Source organism: Convolutriloba macropyga, chromosome 12, assembly GCF_964194025.1.
Source record: "Convolutriloba macropyga chromosome 12, txConMacr16.3, whole genome shotgun sequence".
Classification (NCBI taxonomy): domain Eukaryota; kingdom Metazoa; phylum Xenacoelomorpha; order Acoela; family Convolutidae; genus Convolutriloba; species Convolutriloba macropyga.
Genome location: NC_134479.1, coordinates 7,887,897 through 7,905,081, shown reverse-complemented (window position 1 = coordinate 7,905,081; position 17,185 = coordinate 7,887,897). Strand labels below are relative to the sequence as shown.

Sequence of the window (17,185 nt, the reverse complement as noted above, 5' to 3'; positions counted from 1 at the left end):
AACCAAAAACAGAATCGTGAGATCTATTTTAGTAAATGATGAGAAGATTCCCCGAAATCATCAATTATTTGAGAGTTTGTATGGATCAAAGTTTGACGGATCACCAGGAAGTGAAAAAATTACTGCGAAAATGACCTGTCGAATACTGGCGAGCGATGAAATAAAACTTTTTTCCGGTCCATACAAAACTAAATGTAATGAAAGCTTTGATATTAAGTCACTTCCACTACAGCGCTCAACTGACGACTGGCATCAATCACTGTTTTATTTTTACTTGAGAAACAGCTTAACTGAGCTGTAAAATCTTGTTTCAAGTAAAGCAAGTTTGACTCTTCTTACAATTTAACATTACGCCATCCTGTGCTTCTTTTCAAATACGTTTTAGATGTCAAAACACCTTACTTTTGAAAAGTTTTTTCTGAAAAATCTCGCGTTTTTCCAAAGTTTTTTCATGCCCACCATGCATTAACAAAAAAAATTTCTAGCTATCTTTTCCACTTTGTCCCCAAAATGCGGGTAAACTTACCTACAAAACTTTTTTTGCAATCGCTGCAGAGTAATGAAATGATTTTATACTCGTTGCCAGTGAACATAATGGAACCGCTAAGAGAAAAATAATACTCCACGACTATGAACTTCCAAGCGTTCGATGATTGATAGACTTCAGGTTTAATCAAGTGATTACTTTCTTCGATCAGTCTCATTAGAGTCTGTGTTCTTGTGAATTGAACTAGACCCGTTTTTTTAACTTTCAGCTGTCCATTCTCTATTTACTTTCATTGAAATGGTTTTTTTTGTTTTCATAGGCTACGAAAGAATGAGAGCTTATCGGCAGCCCTGGCAGAGTGTGAATCAAATTGCGTGGAAGTCTTTGTCGAGGTGTTGAGGTTCGATTCTTTTCTGGGCAAAAAATTCCTCAAATTTGTCCAGACACGAATTGCAGCTTGCAGTTTTGTTCATGTTAGTATAGTGCTGCTTGTTCTGTTACATCATAGCTCGATGATATCTTTTTCATCTCCCGTGACACAAAATGTTTTAGGAGAAACCAATTGCAATGAACGATGTCAGGGCCAAATACCCAATACCGAATTAACAAAAATATGCCCAATGGGATCTTTTCTGTTTTTTATAGCTGCGAAGCTGTGAGCTGAGCTTAGCTATATTGCGGTGCTCTTGGTTTTTTTACGACTCGAATATGAGTATTGGTTTTCTTAAGGTTTTTTTTACCGGAAGTACTCTTCGTTCAGACGATGTTTTGACCTAAAAGCGAAAATGAGTAAAATTGCCGTATGAACTGATTTTTGTTTTAAAAATGTGATTAAAAAAATGTGAAATTAGAAAACCTATTTGAGTAAGTATAACAGATAAATTGCAGAGCCCATTTATTAATTGCTCTCAAACGAAGTTGATAGCAATTATAATAGTCCTGTGGCCTTTAATGATTTTTCGCTTGATCGATTTTTCGTTTGATTTTACAATTCGTCCCCCAAAAACGGGTAAAACCGGGAGGATATTTTGCGACTGAACAGCTCTCTTGGAGCCTTACGCCTTACTAGTCTCTAAGTATGCGATTCAACAATACTATTTCGAGGAAGCAATTTCATGGCGTGAAGAGCGGTGATTAATCTTGAAAGTTTGACCCCTCAGTCATCCCCCCTTGCCGCCCCGAATCTTCCCCCATTCCACTCTCCTCTACCTGGCGAATTGAACCCCTCTTTCAGCCCTGGCCCTCAATAATGCTAGCATCACTATACCCCAGCTGGCTACTACTGAAGCCAACTGCTCGCCTGTTTGTTGAGTTGAGAACAATTCGCCCTGATGTTCGTCTTTTATGTTTAACAGTTTGTGTTTTACCCAACTTTATTAAGAACGGTACAATTTTAAGTTGCTGGAGCACATGCTGTTTAATAGCCGCACAGCGATAGCTGAGGCTATTTTTTGGCCTTCTCTTGTTTTTACAATTCAAAGAATTTGAATTGTATCGGCCACTGTCTTTTTTTTACGACTAGAAGAGGAGTATTGGTTTTCTTAAGGTTTTTTTTATCGGAAATACTAGTCGTTCAGACAATGTTTTGACCTAAAAGCGAAAGTGAGTAAAATTGCCGTTTGAACTAATTTTATCTTAGCAAGAGAAGTTTTTTGATCATGCGCTGCGTTTAGTAAATGACTTATTGACTTTGAAAAGTAGTTTTTGACTGAATGGCACATATAGATAACTGTTTTCGTGTTTTCTGTTTTTTCGTGTAAGTGGCCCTGTTTTTTGCTTTTAATTTGGTTTTTTTTGTTTTCATAGGCTACGAAAGAATGAGAGCTTATCGGCAGCCCTGGCAGAGTGTGAATCAAATTGCGTGGAAGTTTTTGTCGAGGTGTTGAGATTCGATTCTTTTCTGGGCAAAAAGTTCCTCAAATTTGTCCAGACACGAATTGCAGCTTGCAGTTTTGTTCATGTTAGTATAGTGCTGCTTGTTCTGTTACATCATAGCTCGATGATATCTTTTTCGTCTCCCGTGACACAAAATGTTTTAGGAGAAACCAATTGCAATGAACGGTGTCAGGGCCAAATACCCAATACCGAATTTACAAAAATATGCCCAATGGGATCTTTTCTGTTTTTTATAGCTGCGAAGCTGTAAGCTGAGCTTAGCTATATTGCGGTGCTCTTGGTTTTCTTACGACTCGAATATGAGTATTGGTTTTCTTAAGGTTTTTTTACCGGAAGTACTCTTCGTTCAGACGATGATTTGAGCTAAAAGCGAAAATGAGTAAAATTGCCGTATGAACTGATTTTTTTTTTAAAATGTGATTAAAAAAATGTGAAATTAGAAAACCTATTTGAGTAAGTATTACAGATAAATTGCAGAGCCCATTTTTTAATTGCTCTCAAACGAAGTTGATAGCAATTATAATAGTCCTGTGGCCTTAATTATTTTTCACTTGATCGATTTTTCGTTTGATTTTACAATTCGTCCCCCAAAAACGGGTAAAACCGGGAGGATATTTTGCGACTGAACAGCTCGCTTGGAGCCTTACGCCTTACTAGTCTCTAAGTATGCGATTCAACATTACTATTTCGAGGAAGCAATTTCATGGCGTGAAGAGCGGTGATTAATCTTGAAAGTTTGATCCCTCAGTCATCCCCCCTTGCCGCCCCGAATCTTCCCCCATTCCACTCTCCTCTACCTGGCGAATTGAACCCCTCTTCCAGCCCTCTCAGCCCTGGCCCTCAATAATGCTAGCATCACTATACCGCACCTGGCTACTACTGAAGCCAACTGCTCGCCTGTTTGTTGAGTTGAGAACAATTCGCCCTGATGTTCGTCTTTTATGTTTAACAGTTTGTGTTTTTCCCAACTTTATAAAGAACGGTACAAGTTTAAGTTGCTGGAGCACATGCTGTTTAATAGCCGCACAGCGATAGCTGAGTCTATTTTTGGCCTTCTCTTGTTTTTACAATTCAAAGAATTTGAATTGTATCGGGCGCTGTCTTTTTTTTACGGCTAGAAGAGGAGTATTGGTTTTCTTAAGGTCTTTTTATCGGAAATAATAGTCGTTCAGAGAATGTTTTGACCTAAAAGCGAAAGTGAGTAATATTGCCGTTTGAACTAATTTTTTCTTAGCAAGAGAAGTTTTTTGATCATGCGCTGCGTTTAGTAAATGACTTATTGACTTTGAAAAAAAGTTTTTGACTGAATGGCACATATAGATAACTGTTTTCTGTTTTTTCGTGTAAGTGGCCGTTTTTTTTGCTTTTAATTTGTTTTTTTGTAGAAATGACTTTTAGTTGATGCTATATTGAAATGTAAACCTCGGAAATTGATACCACGGTGTTTTGCGGAGCCTGAAAATGTGGTTCAAGTTCAAAATTGACACATTTCTTGATTTTTTTGTTAATTTTTGCTGTTTTGCTATTAATTTCTTCATTTTTGGTTCTTTCAGCCGTCTGTTTGTCAAAAATAAATTACTATGGCAAGTTCCCTTTGACAATTAATATACTCAACGCATCTTTCTACCTCGATGTAATTTTGTTTTATAAAATTCTACATATGCTTATCCGATTTTGGTAGTTTTTTCCAATTTTCCTGTTTTTTGTCTGTATTTTGGTTTTAATTACTGGAAAAAGTATTTTTGTGAGACATGAGGGACTTAATTTTCTTTCAATAAAAATTCAATTATTTGTTTGCGTAAAGTTTTTGAAAAACAGTTATAATTTTTTTCATAAATGCAATTTTTTTTTCATTTTTCGACCATTTTTTTACAGAATGTTTCAATGTTTCGTGTGTTTGAGTTCTCCTTTTCTTTTTTGTTCTCTCCAGGAGGACGGATCTTTGTCTCGGTTGACTCGTTGTCTTTTCGATGTCTCGAATGCTGAACAATGAAATAAAAGTTTTCGTTTTTCTTGTTCTTCAATTTGATATTTAACTCTCAAAAATCAAGAATTAGTCTTTGTCACGGCGCTCCTTAAATTGTGTCCATATTCTTCCCTTTCTATTTTGCATCATTGTAGATTTGTCCTGACACTTACATTTATTCTGGTTGTATTTTTCTCTCTTGTTAAAAATTTGAATTTCAGCTTTTTATTTAATTTCAGCTTTTTTTCAGCGAATTTTTACTTGCTGTTTATTGCAATTTTTTTTCAGGCCTTGGTGTTGTTTTTAAACTGTTGTTTGCCTTTGATTATTTTTCTGTTGCTTGTCTTTTCTATGGTTAATTAAATTTTAGAATTAGTATGAAATCATGATGTCTGGAATATATACATCAAGGAAGCATTGTGTTGTTTCTGTCTTAATTGCAGTGATTAGAAATCTAATTGTAAGTGATTTTCTGATTCTTAAATTTGAGCATTCTTTTTTGAAAATTTTAGATTATTATCTGCCGTTTGCTTTCGCGACCTTTGAGAAGATTATTATCTGCCGTTTGCTTTCGCGACCTTTGAGATTAGAGTCATGAATTATTTGAGTGCATTTGATAGCCGTGTCAGCTTTTTCAGCCTATCAGTATTTTGGCCATCCTAATTATTTTGGACCTTTTTAACGTTACCAAAATTTTTCAATAATATAAAATTTTACTGCATTTATTTCCGTGGGTGATAGTGGTTTAAATTTCACCAATTTTTAGATTAGACCTGGGGAGGTAATGAGTTATTGATTCAATTAAAAAAGTAATGGCTTCAGTTGCGATTACGGTTTTTTGTGAATTTTTGATGCTTCGAGTCGCTTCCGGATTTCTTCCGGCTATGTTTTTTGTTTCGTCCTGTGACGCTCTTTTTCGTTTTACATTCGTTCACACAGCAAAGCTGAAAAAGTCATTTCTCATTCTTGCCTGATTAGATTTTGATCATACGTGCGTGACTTACCTCACTCAATAAATTGACGTTTGCACCTTAAATCTTACGTTTAAATTGAATTTGTTCACGGTCAAAGGAACTCATATGTACAGTAAAGGTCGCTAATAAGAGGCTTCTGCGGAATGAATTTTAACAAGTTTTATTAACTTATCGCTGAATTTTTTTTACCTAGCTTTTCGAGAGTCGTCAATTTTTTTTAATTTAGGTCTTTCTCTGTTTCTATCTCTATTATACGGCACGCAGGTCTGTTCTTTCGCAGCTATTCCGACAATCTGCCGTCTATGTTTGGATAAAAAACCATATAATCGTTTAACAATACCGGCAATTTATTATGACTGAATCTCAAATGACCAAAAGGTACATATTTGGGGAGTGCAAACAGACTGTTTATGTAGGACCGGGGGGGGGGGGGCAAAAACAGAAAAGATCCCCAATTGTTAAAGTTATTAGAAACATTAGGTATTTTAATAATGCCTCAACGAAATAATTTATAATGTAATTATGTATATATATATATATATATATATATAACAAGTTTTAAAAGACTTCTTAATTTGGACGTACCTCCGTGAGACTTGATATAAAGTGTCACAACTGAACCTAGGATCAAATATGCACCTAAGTATGTTAAAGCATGCTTGTAGTACCAACTGCTAATTTGTACTAGGATTATTGAACAAGAAAATCAAAGGGAATACATTGGGTATTCTGGCATCGGATATTTTGTACATTAGGGATTTTGGCGTTGGGTGAATGTAATCTAACCGCAATTAACTAGCGCAGTTATTGAGACGTAAAATATAAGTTAGGGGGGATATTCTGCCGGCTGGTCTGCGTGATATTGAAATTATTTGCATCTCAATTCGGCAGTCTTGAAAATTGCTAAAAGCAAGTAAGACTAAGCAATTTTATCATTGAACTTTCTTAGTTTTTTGGTTTCTTTTATCGTAGTTGTTGTGATTAATATGCTTTTGAATGAAATTTGAAACAATTATTGTAGTCATTTTTCCTTTTTATGGAAAGTTTTTGCCTGATTGTAGAAACTTTTTCCAGGAAACAGAAGGAAAGTAAAATACGGGTAATGCCTACAATTAATTGTTTTTTTTTTTCAGATTTCGTCCTTTTTATTGTCTGTTTGTCTGATCAGTTTGGCCCCCGCATCAGCTCCTGGCAAAAGTTTTCGGGACTCAATGACAATTCTGATCAAGCGACAAATGGCGTCAGTATGTGAGAATGTGCAGAACTCCACCAAGTTAGTTTGTTCACTGATCAATTTAGTTTTTTTTGTTTTGAAAATTATCACTTGAAAATTCAGCACTATTGTTTTATCCAAGAGAAGCAAGTATAGAATCTAAGAATGTCTTGCCGTCAATATGCTTACTGCCATAATCGGCATTAAAGGCAAGATTTTGAAAGACTTCTTTTCATATTTTCCTGTTAAGTGCAATTTTTGAAACTTCATGCAAAATCTCTCACCGGAATCAAAACATGGTGTTTGATAGATACGGAGACGTAGTCGGGATTTAACCTAAACTAGGCCTCCGGGAAAAGAGACAAGTATATGTTGAAATATAATTCTCGGAGATCTTAGATGGTAGAGCTCAGAGCCCCGGGCCAAAGCATTCTCAGAACTAAACAACCTCGCTGCGCTCACCTCAAACCCCTTCAATTAAGCTAAGGCTAGCCTCACTAAACCGTAGCTTGCTACTGGCGAAGCCAACCATTCGCCGGTTGTTTCAGAGCAATTCGCTCCGACGTTTGTTGGTTTTGTTATTATTTTGTTAATTTATTTTGACATAATAAGCTAGAAACAACTATTTACCCGCGTTCGGTTTCTCTTTGAAAAAAAACTATCTCTGCTTGGAATAGCCAACACATTGAAAGTTGCTCCTGTTCTTTTGACGAAAGCTTCAATCTTGAATGGTTTTGCAAAATAAAGGCTTTTTAATGAAATATTTTGACTAACAAGAAAATTTTGTCGTTTAAGGATATATCCGGAAATATTTGTTAATAGCCCCCTTCATCTTTCCAGCCGGATATCATAGCAGCCCTATGTTCTTTTACAATAATAACATGTTTGAACAAATTTTCGGTTTTTGAAAGCAGAATTTATTTTTATTTTCGCCTTTTATTCTGATTTTTTTCTAAAGAATTGTTTAAAAAGTTCTACATCTGTCCTAAAATTGCATTGTCGTATTTTTGAAGTAATCAAAGAACAGCTAATGAATTATATCAAATATACACTGTTTGTTTTCGCAGAATTTCAGTGATTTCTGTTTTTTGTCTTGTTTCTTGGTCTCAATAATGACTGGTCTCTGTGGCCCACTAATGTGGCGTAGCAATGGGATAGTGTCACTTGATATCTAAAGGTTTTAACTTTTTCACGATTTGTTTTCAAAAACTCCCAGCGATTTTTTAGACTGGCCCACTTGGTCCAGTTTTTTAATTGCTCTCGAACGAAGTTTAAAGCAATCATTGCAAACGTGTTGTTCTTTTTAATGCAAAATTTCTGCTTCACCGTTTTGACTTTGCGCGGAACTTTTTCGTTTTGTGTGATCAAAATTTCTTTCTTTCACAAAATTCAGAAGCCGATCTCAATTTGTGGCACTATACTGCTAAAAGTCAAATGAAAAGTGCGCCAAGATTGATGTCTTTTTTTCAGTTTAGATTTTTAGCGGTTGTATTGGTATAGGATAAACTCTAACGATGTCATTCGAAGCCCTCTAAGTGAAGCTTCCTCCCCAAAACCATAAGCGAGTTTTGCGTGTTTTTTTTGTACTTTTTATTGTCTTATCATTCAATCTCCTTCATTACAGGTCCACTTAGTTCCTAATGTTGCTTAATTTGAACCAGTTTTTTTTTTCAAAAAATATAGGAAAATTTCTAATTTTTGCCCGATTTTTTTTGTTAAAACAGGTTTTCTAATAACTTAGTGTCAATAATGTCAATTGTTGTTGTTTGCTAATGAGGCATACATTTATCTAATCAATGGTTTCAGGTTTTAACGGGGCTTTATGACTTTCTAATTATTTCTTTTGTTGTTTTTTGGCTCCTGCTCGTTTTTGCTGCTCTTCATGTAATCTTTGTGCTTAGTATCTCATTGAGCTGCTAGTGTGGGGTAATTGTTGTCAGTTTATCGGCTTTAGCTATCGATTTAGTTATCGATTTCATTCACTTGGATACTTTCTGTTTGCTTTAAGTTTTTTGGTGAACTTTTATATCTTGCATTCATTTGTTGCTGTTTATCACTTTTTTACGTAACTGAGATGCTGATCTGTGTTTTATGACTGTTAAAGTTGAATATCTGCTGTGATAAAGGGTTTTAGTATGTAATTTCTGTTTTTGTCAGTTTGACGCCACTAGTTTTTAAATTGATTCTGATTTTGGCCAATGTTCTCAGATTTTGCCCCTTATTGCTTCTTCTGTTGTTGAATTCCACAAGTTTCTTTTATTGTGTATTCAATCTAGAGGCACAAAATTTTTCTGACGTGTTGTTCCCATTGATTGTCCTTGAAGCTACTTTTTAGAAAGAATTTTTTTTTGCGTATATTGCATCATTTGCTTTATCATAATTTGTTGCTGGAAATTTTTATTGTCAGGATCAGCTCTTCATTTAATGCATTTGTTCGGATTGTAATTCAGGACATGTCCGGCTATTTTTTTACTCCGTCGAACAACAACTTGTTTTGCTTTGCCTTAAATCGTAAGTTGTTCAACATTTTGCGTGAAATCGTTTTGACTTCTATTCTCTTATATTAATCTTCGTTCATTCTGCTCAAAGTGCTTCTGGACAGCAGTTGCTGAGCAAAGCAATCTAATGTGAACGGAGTCATGAAAACGAAATTAATAATGGAAACGGAATAAACTCTAAAAGCCCAATTTTGGACGCCCGCTACTTGAATTTTGTTCCTATAAGTCTTAGTTAACATCTTTAACGTTTTGTTTTTGATACTAGTCCTTGTTGCACTTTAAGAATGTTTTCGTACATCAATCAATTTTTCCATTTCGTTGTTTTGTCAATCCTAATCGGGGTTATGGGATCAATTAACATATTAGCGTTTTGAATTTAACTATACATTGACTTCCAGTGCCAATTAAAGAGCTAAAAATTTTCTGAACTATTGTTAGACTGAGTTCCATTAACTTAATTTTCCGTATGTTTTCCAAAATATGTACTAAAAAACTGGTATGACGAAATATGGCTGGAAGTTTCACCTCGTCCTCCCTCCCTCTCCTCCCCCTCCCTCCTCCTCCCCCTCCCTCCTCCTCCCTCCTCCTCCTCCTTCTCCTCCTCCTCCTCCTGTTTTTCCTCCTACTCCTTATCCTCACCACCTCGCGCCCGTCTACCTTACTCCAGTTGTCAATTTAGACTCCCCGTCCAGTCCCCAATCCCCCCTCCCATGCCATTCCAGCACTCACTCTACACGCTTGGCCCTGAGACCCCCACTTCCCTCCTCTCCTAATGGACGCCCTAATGCTTGCACTTTTTTGGCTTAAGTAGTATAACGTGAGCAAGACAGGGGGGGGGGGGGTAAAAGGAAGTACCTATGTATTAACATTAGGTATAGCCCATTTTCCCTCAAAACCCAAAGATGTACCTCACAGCTTGATACCCACGCTGTTCACACGAGGGGGATTAGCAAGTTAATCCCTTAACAACGAATCAGTAAGGTCATTGACCCCCTTCCATTTTACACTTTATTAATGTAAATTTTCAAAAGTGTACCTCACAGCATGATACCCAAGCTGTTCACACGAAGGGGATTAGCAAGATAATCCTTCAATAATAATTTAGGATGACTCATTTACAGTTACGTACGACTTTTCAAAAATGCACCTCACAGCATGACACCCAAGCTGTTCACACAAAGGGGATTAGCTAGGTAATGTTTTAAAACTAAATTAGATAGGATGACTCATTTACAGTTACGTATGGTTTACGTGATTTTCAAAAATGTACCTCACAGTATGATACCCAAGCTGTTCACACGAGGGGGATTAGCAAAATAGTGCCTTAACAACAAATCAGTAAGGTCATTGACCCTCTACCATTTTACACTTTAATAATGCAAATTTCCAATAACGTACCTCACAGCATGACACCCAAGCTGTTCACACGAAGGGATTTAGCAAGATAGTGCCTTAACAACAAATCAGTAAGGTCATTGACCCCCTACCATATTGCACTTTACTAATGTCAATTTCCAAAGACGTACCTCACAACATGATACCCAAGCTGTTCCCACGAAGGGGATTAGCAAGATAATCCCTTAATAACAAAATAAGAAGGTCAATTACCCATTCCCATATTACACTTCACTAATGTCAATTGCCAAAGACGCACCTCAGTATGATATCCAAGCTGTTCACACAAAGGGGATAAGCTAGGTAATGTTTTAATATTAAACTAGATAGGGTGACTCATTTACAGTTACGTACGGCTTACGTGATTTTCAAAACTGTACCTCACAGCATGATACCCAAGCTGTTGACACGAAGTAGATTAGTAACATAATCCCTTAATAATATTATCCCGCGTAGATACAAAAATACCCAATTCTGTCTAAAAATTACCCAAAACTTGCTAAAAAGTACCGAATTCTTGCCAAAAATAGACCACTGTTACCAAAAATTATCCAATTATTACCAAAAACTACCAAATTTTTGCTTAAAAATACACAATTCTTGCCAAAAATATCCAATTTTTGCTAAAAAATACCCAACTCTTGAAAAAACACCCAATTCATGCCAAAAAATACCGAATTCTGTCTAAAAAATACCCAAAACTTGCTAAAAAGTACCAAAAATTAGACAAATGTTATCAAAAATTATCCAATTACAGCCGAAAAATTCACAATTCTTGCCTAAAAACACACAATTTCTGAAAAAAAATGCCCAATTCTTGCTAAAAATATCGAATTCTTGAGAAAAACACACAAATCATGGCAAAAATACCCAATTTTATCTAAAAAATACCGAAAAAATGCAAAAATATTACCCAATTCATGCTAAAAAATATCCAATTCTGTCTAAAAACTACACAAAACTTGCTAAAAAGTACCCAATTGCTGCCAAAAAAAGCCAATTATTACGAAAAATTATCCAATTATTGCCAAAAAATATCAAATTCTTGCTTAAAAATGCCCAATTCTTGATAAAAAAAATCCCCAATTCTTGAAAAAAATGCCCAGTTCTGACAAACACTTTCCAAAACCTTAAAAGAAATTAACCAATACAGGTTGAAAATAGCCATTTCTTACCAAAAAAACTACATTTTTGCCAAAAAAAGCCTAATTCCTATCAAAACCGAAACAATTCTATTAAAAACTGTCCAATTCCTGCCACTTATATTTACCAAAAGTAGCTGAATCTTGTCAAAAAATACTCAAATTTTACCCAATTTTCTTTAGTAATGTCGAAAAACGCCCAAATTATAAGCACTATAACAAAATTTTATCAAATATTTATCCAAAATATATCAAAAATTATACAACTTGCCATCATCTGTATTTATTTAAATTCATTCTGTCAATCCAATTATTTAGTGATCTTACAAACATCATTTTTTGACATCTTCTTTTGTAAGAGCGAATCTTCTCAGGTGATCGATAGAGGTTTTATGAGCACAAATTTATCGGGAATTTTTCACTATCGTTAGAAATTAGTCGTAAATGTATCAATTAAGTCCTAATACCAAAAAAATCACGTCATACTGTCTTCGCAAATACGGACAATTAGGTGATTTCATCCTTGCAAGCGAGCCGCTCAACAAAATGTAGGTCAACTAAGACGTATGATTACCAAAATTACCGAATTACAGATACCTAGGTATTGTATGGGTCATTGAACTCATGTGACCCACATCGAAAACAAAACTTTACAAGTCTCAGACAACATGGAACTAAGTAGATTCGTCCGTGGACATTTTTGTGACTATGAGTTTGCTTATAGACCAATGTATAAAAATTTACTCGGATTTTTTGAGCAGGAGAGAGAACTTAAATTCCTCTGGTGTTTGTCTGACGACTTTGAAAATTCGCAGAAACCTGATAAGGATTGTGACGAGTGGGAAAATGTGTCACTGACAGAGAGTTTTATTGCAAGTAGAGAAGAAGAAAACGCAATTGACCCCAAGTTTGGCATGAAAAAATTTGACAAGACAGCTCCCTTGTCGTGTTTTTCTACGGAAACTGGGCAAGATGCAAAGGAAGAGGTACAGGAAGCGTCGGCTGTTAAAAACACTTCACTAAAGTCTGTCGGAACCAACCTTAGTACAATCTAGCTTGCTGGTATACCTCGCTATACTCTCCCTCACTTGACTAATGAAAAACTCATTACTAACATCACGTGACCATACTAAAAACAGAAATGACATAAACACTAAATCATTTTCTACACAACTTTCATTGACTTAACGAAATGTTTTTTAAGATCTTATCGGCTACGAGGTTTTTTGTTCCCAATTCTTCTGTGTTTTAATTAAGTTTCATTGGCTCGATATATCGAGGTTAATTTTCAAGATATTTCAGTCATTTGTTTCTTTACCCTTACATTGTTCAGTTACCCTTATTCATCCAGGTTTTCTTATTTTCTGCTTCCAGATCTCATCTTTTGCTCAATTCACCAAAAGTAACTACCAAAAGTAGTAGTTCCAGTCATATCTTTTGGTAGTTTCATTCTTGTCAACATATTCAATTGTTACGGAAACATACCTTCATGGTTTCCCGAAAATGAAAAACGCAAAAACTCTTTCTTATCAGCCTGTAAAATATGGGACAAAAATATAAATTCCGAATAAAATGACCAAAATTTCCTCATGGAGGACTTATTGGTTAAGCAAGTTCCTTTCTTGACTTTTTCTTTACTAGATTGAAAGTTTTTCGATTACTTGCTGTACTGCACGATTCTGCCGAAGGGTCCAGGATACTGTTACATGTTACCAAATTTTCCCAGCTCATGTTTCATGGGTTAAATGGGTTAATCTTTTTTGTTCTTATTAAACTTTTCCATCCTCAATTTTTCAAAAGACTAGACTGCTTATCCTTTTTTGATATTGTAATCTAGAAAAAGGAATGTCTCTCGTTGTATTTGATATTGAGTGCTTGGAGGGGGAAATTGTTAAGGAGTTGGGTGTTTTCAGGGACGGAATTGTTTTGGGATTCAGTTTCCTGCCACCCAAAGACTACCAACCTACTTTTCAAGCAAGGTGGAACACTAAAAATTTACATGGGATCAATTGGAGCAGTGGAAAACTGGAATATATTGAGTTGTCATCAATCATTCACCATTATTGTTCACCTACAACAGAATACTTTGCGAAAGGTTTGGAGAAATGTAATCTCCTCTCAAATTACTTGTGTAAAGATGTGGAGAATCTAGATGATCTTGGTTGTCCAAAAGTTTCCAAACTTCTCAACAATTTGGATACTGACTGGGATTGCAGCAACTATCCGTATCGACACGAAAAAACCTTTCACTGTGCAGAGAAGAAAGCTTATGCTTTCGGAATTTGGACTCTTGATCATTTTGATAACGTATAATATTTGTAATTTCTAATTGTATTTGTGATCGTTTTGTAATTAATTGTTTTTTATTTTACTACTTTTTAAATCAGAGAAAGGTCGCATTGGAATATGATTAGCTCGCTGCAGATTATATGATGGCATAATAATGCTAGAAATTGACTAGTTTTCAAAAAAATAATAGATATTTCTTTTGAAATTGGGAACCAAGAAATTTCAGTTTAAAAGGTCACAGTAAAATGAAATATTAAAAGTTAAATTAGAAAAAAATTCGAAAACTTCAAAAGCTGGAGATTTGACAGGGAGAAAAATTTAAAAAACACAATTTCTGTTGAAAACCTTATGTCAAAAACGATATTTTGAATTAACATGTATTTAAAAAAAACCACTATAAAAAAAATTTAATTGAACAAAAGTAGCTTGAAAACATCAAAAACTAACAAACCGAAAATAAAAAAAAATTATTATACACGTTTTTCTTTGTTTAAAACTTCATGTAATAAAAAACTGTACGTTTTGCATTGTTTTTTATGTTAAACAATGCAAGATATTGCCTTAAAAAATTAGTTTTAAACAAAACACAATAAAATATTAAAATGATAATGTATAAAGATTACGTATAGCCCATTTTACCTCAAATCCCAAAGACGTACCTCACAGCATGATACCCAAGCTGTTCACGCGAGGGGGTTTAGCAAGATAATCCCTAAATATTAAATTAGTAAGGTCATTTACCCATTCCCATATTGCGCTTTAATAAGGTAAATTTCCAAAGACGTACCTCACAGCATTACACCCAAGCAGTTCACATAAAGGGGATAAGCAAGATAGTGCTTTAACAACGAATCAGTAAGGTCGTTTACCCCTTACCATATTACACTTTAATAATGTAAGTTTCCGAAGTCGTAACTCACGGCATGACACGCAAGCCGTTCACACGAGGGGGATTAGCAAGATAATCCCTTAAAATTAAATTAGTAAGGTCATTTACCCATTCCCATATTGCAGTTTAATAATGTAAATTTCCAAAGACGTGCCTCAAAGCATGACACCCAAGCTGTTCAAACGAAGGGGATTAGCAAGATAGTGCCTTAACAACAAATTTGTTAGAATGAGTCGTATGTTCACCAGAAGGAACTAGGGGTATTAGTAAGTATTAAAGAAACAGCGGGTATCCAACTGTTGGGACATAAGCTAATTACTCAATATCATGGGTCTTTTTTGAATTGGGTATATAATGAATTAGATATTTTATTGTAAAATTGTGAATTGGGTATATATTGAATTGGGTATTTTTATGTAAAATTTTGAATTTAATTATTTTGTTTGAAAGTAATTTACTAAAATAGTTTTTAATCAAAGATTTCGTTTTCTACATAAGGTTTTTATCGAAAAATGTAAATTTTAATGTTTTTTATTTTTCTATTTTTCCATTTTTCAGTTTTTGAAGTTTTTCCAATGTAAAATTTTCATTTTTATTGTTTTTTAAAAAATATTGTTTTACTAAAACAATTTTTTTTTAAAAATGTCGTTTTTTACATAAGAGTTAGCACAAAATGTAAATTGTGTTGTTTTTTGTTTTTCTATTTTTACCTTTTTCAGTTTTTGAAGTTTTTCAATGCAAAATTTATAAATTAATTTTTTTTTTTCATTAAAAAGTGTCGTTTTCCTAAAAATTTTTTTCAAAAATGTCGTTTTTCATATAAGGTTTTTAACAAAAAATGTAAATTTTTTTGTTTTTATTTTTCTATTTTAACATTTTTCAGTTTTTGAAGTTTTTTAATGTAAAATTTTCAACAATTATTTTTTTATTAAAAAATGTCGTTTTACTAAAATAATTTTTTTTTCAAAAATGTCGTTTTCTACATAAGGTTTTTAACAAAAAATGTAAACTTTGTTGTTTCTTATTTTTCTATTTTTACAATTTTCAGTATTTGGAGTTTTTTTCATGTAAAATTTTCAATTTAATTATTTTTTTCATTAAAAAATGTTGTTTTACTAAAAAATTTTTTTTTCAAAAATGTCGTTTTTTACATAAGGTTTTAACCAAAAATTTATATTTTATTGTTTTTTATTTTTCTATTTTTCCATTTTTCAAATTTTGAAGTTTTTTCATTTACAATGAAAAAACTTCAAAAGCTGAAAAATGGAAAAATAGAGAAATAAAAAACAATAAAATATAAATTTTTGGTTAAAACCTTATGTAAAAAACGACATTTTTGAAAAAAAAAACTATTTTAAAAAAACAACATTTTTTAAAGAAAAAAAAATAATTAAATTGAAAATTTTACATTAAAAAATTTCAAAAACTGAAAAATGTGAAAAAAGAAAAATAAAAAACAACAAAATTTACATTTTTTGTTGAAAAAACTTATGTAAAAAACGACATTTTTGAAAAAAAAATTTTTTTAGTAAAACAACATTTTTTAATGAAAAAAATAATTAAATTGAAAATTTTACATGAAAAAAAAACTCCAAATACTGAAAATTGTAAAAATAGAAAAATAAGAAACAACAAAGTTTACATTTTTTGTTAAAAACCTTATGTAAAAAACGACATTTTTGAAAAAAAATGATTTTAGTAAACGACATATTTAATAAAAAAATAATTGTTGAAAATTTTACATTAAAAACTTCAAAAACTGAAAAATGTAAAAATAGAAAAAATAAAAAACAACAAAATTTACATTTTTTGTTAAAAAACCTTATATGAAAAATGACATTTTTGAAAAAAATTTTTAGTAAAACGACACTTTTTAATGAAAAAAAAATTAATTTATAAATTTTTGCATTGAAAAACTTCAAAAACTGAAAAAGGTAAAATAGAAAAACAAAAAACAACACAATTTACATTTTGTGCTAACTCTTATGTAAAAAAACGACATTTTTGAAAAAAAAATTGTTTTAGTAAAACAATATTTTTTAAAAAACAATAAAAATGAAAAATTTTACATTGGAAAAACTTCAAAAACTGAAAAATGGAAAAATAGAAAAATAAAAAACATTAAAATTTACATTTTTCGATAAAAACCTTATGTAGAAAACGAAATCTTTGATTAAAAACTATTTTAGTAAATTATTTTCAAGCAAAATAATTAAATTCAAAATTTTACATAAAAATACCCAATTCAATATATACCCAATTCACAATTTTACAATAAAATATCTAATTCATTATATATCCAATTCAAAAAAGACCCATGATATTGAGTAATTAGCTTATGTCCCAACAGTTGGATACCCGCTGTTTCTTTAATACCTACTAATACCCCTAGTTCCTTCTGGTGAACATACGACTCATTCTAACAAATTTGTTGTT

The 17,185-nt window shown here is 33.0% G+C and overlaps 1 protein-coding gene across 1 annotated transcript in view; it reads left to right on the top strand.

Moving 5' to 3' along the window:
- LOC142351062 (uncharacterized) overlaps nucleotides 1–17,185 on the top strand; it is a 161,382-nt gene that overhangs the window by 9,366 nt on the left and 134,831 nt on the right. Inside the window, exons 4-5 of the mRNA XM_075403140.1 lie at nucleotides 807–960; nucleotides 6,457–6,596. Of these exons, the coding sequence (XP_075259255.1) occupies nucleotides 807–960; nucleotides 6,457–6,596 (294 nt within the window). The remainder of the gene's footprint in view (nucleotides 1–806; nucleotides 961–6,456; nucleotides 6,597–17,185) is intronic.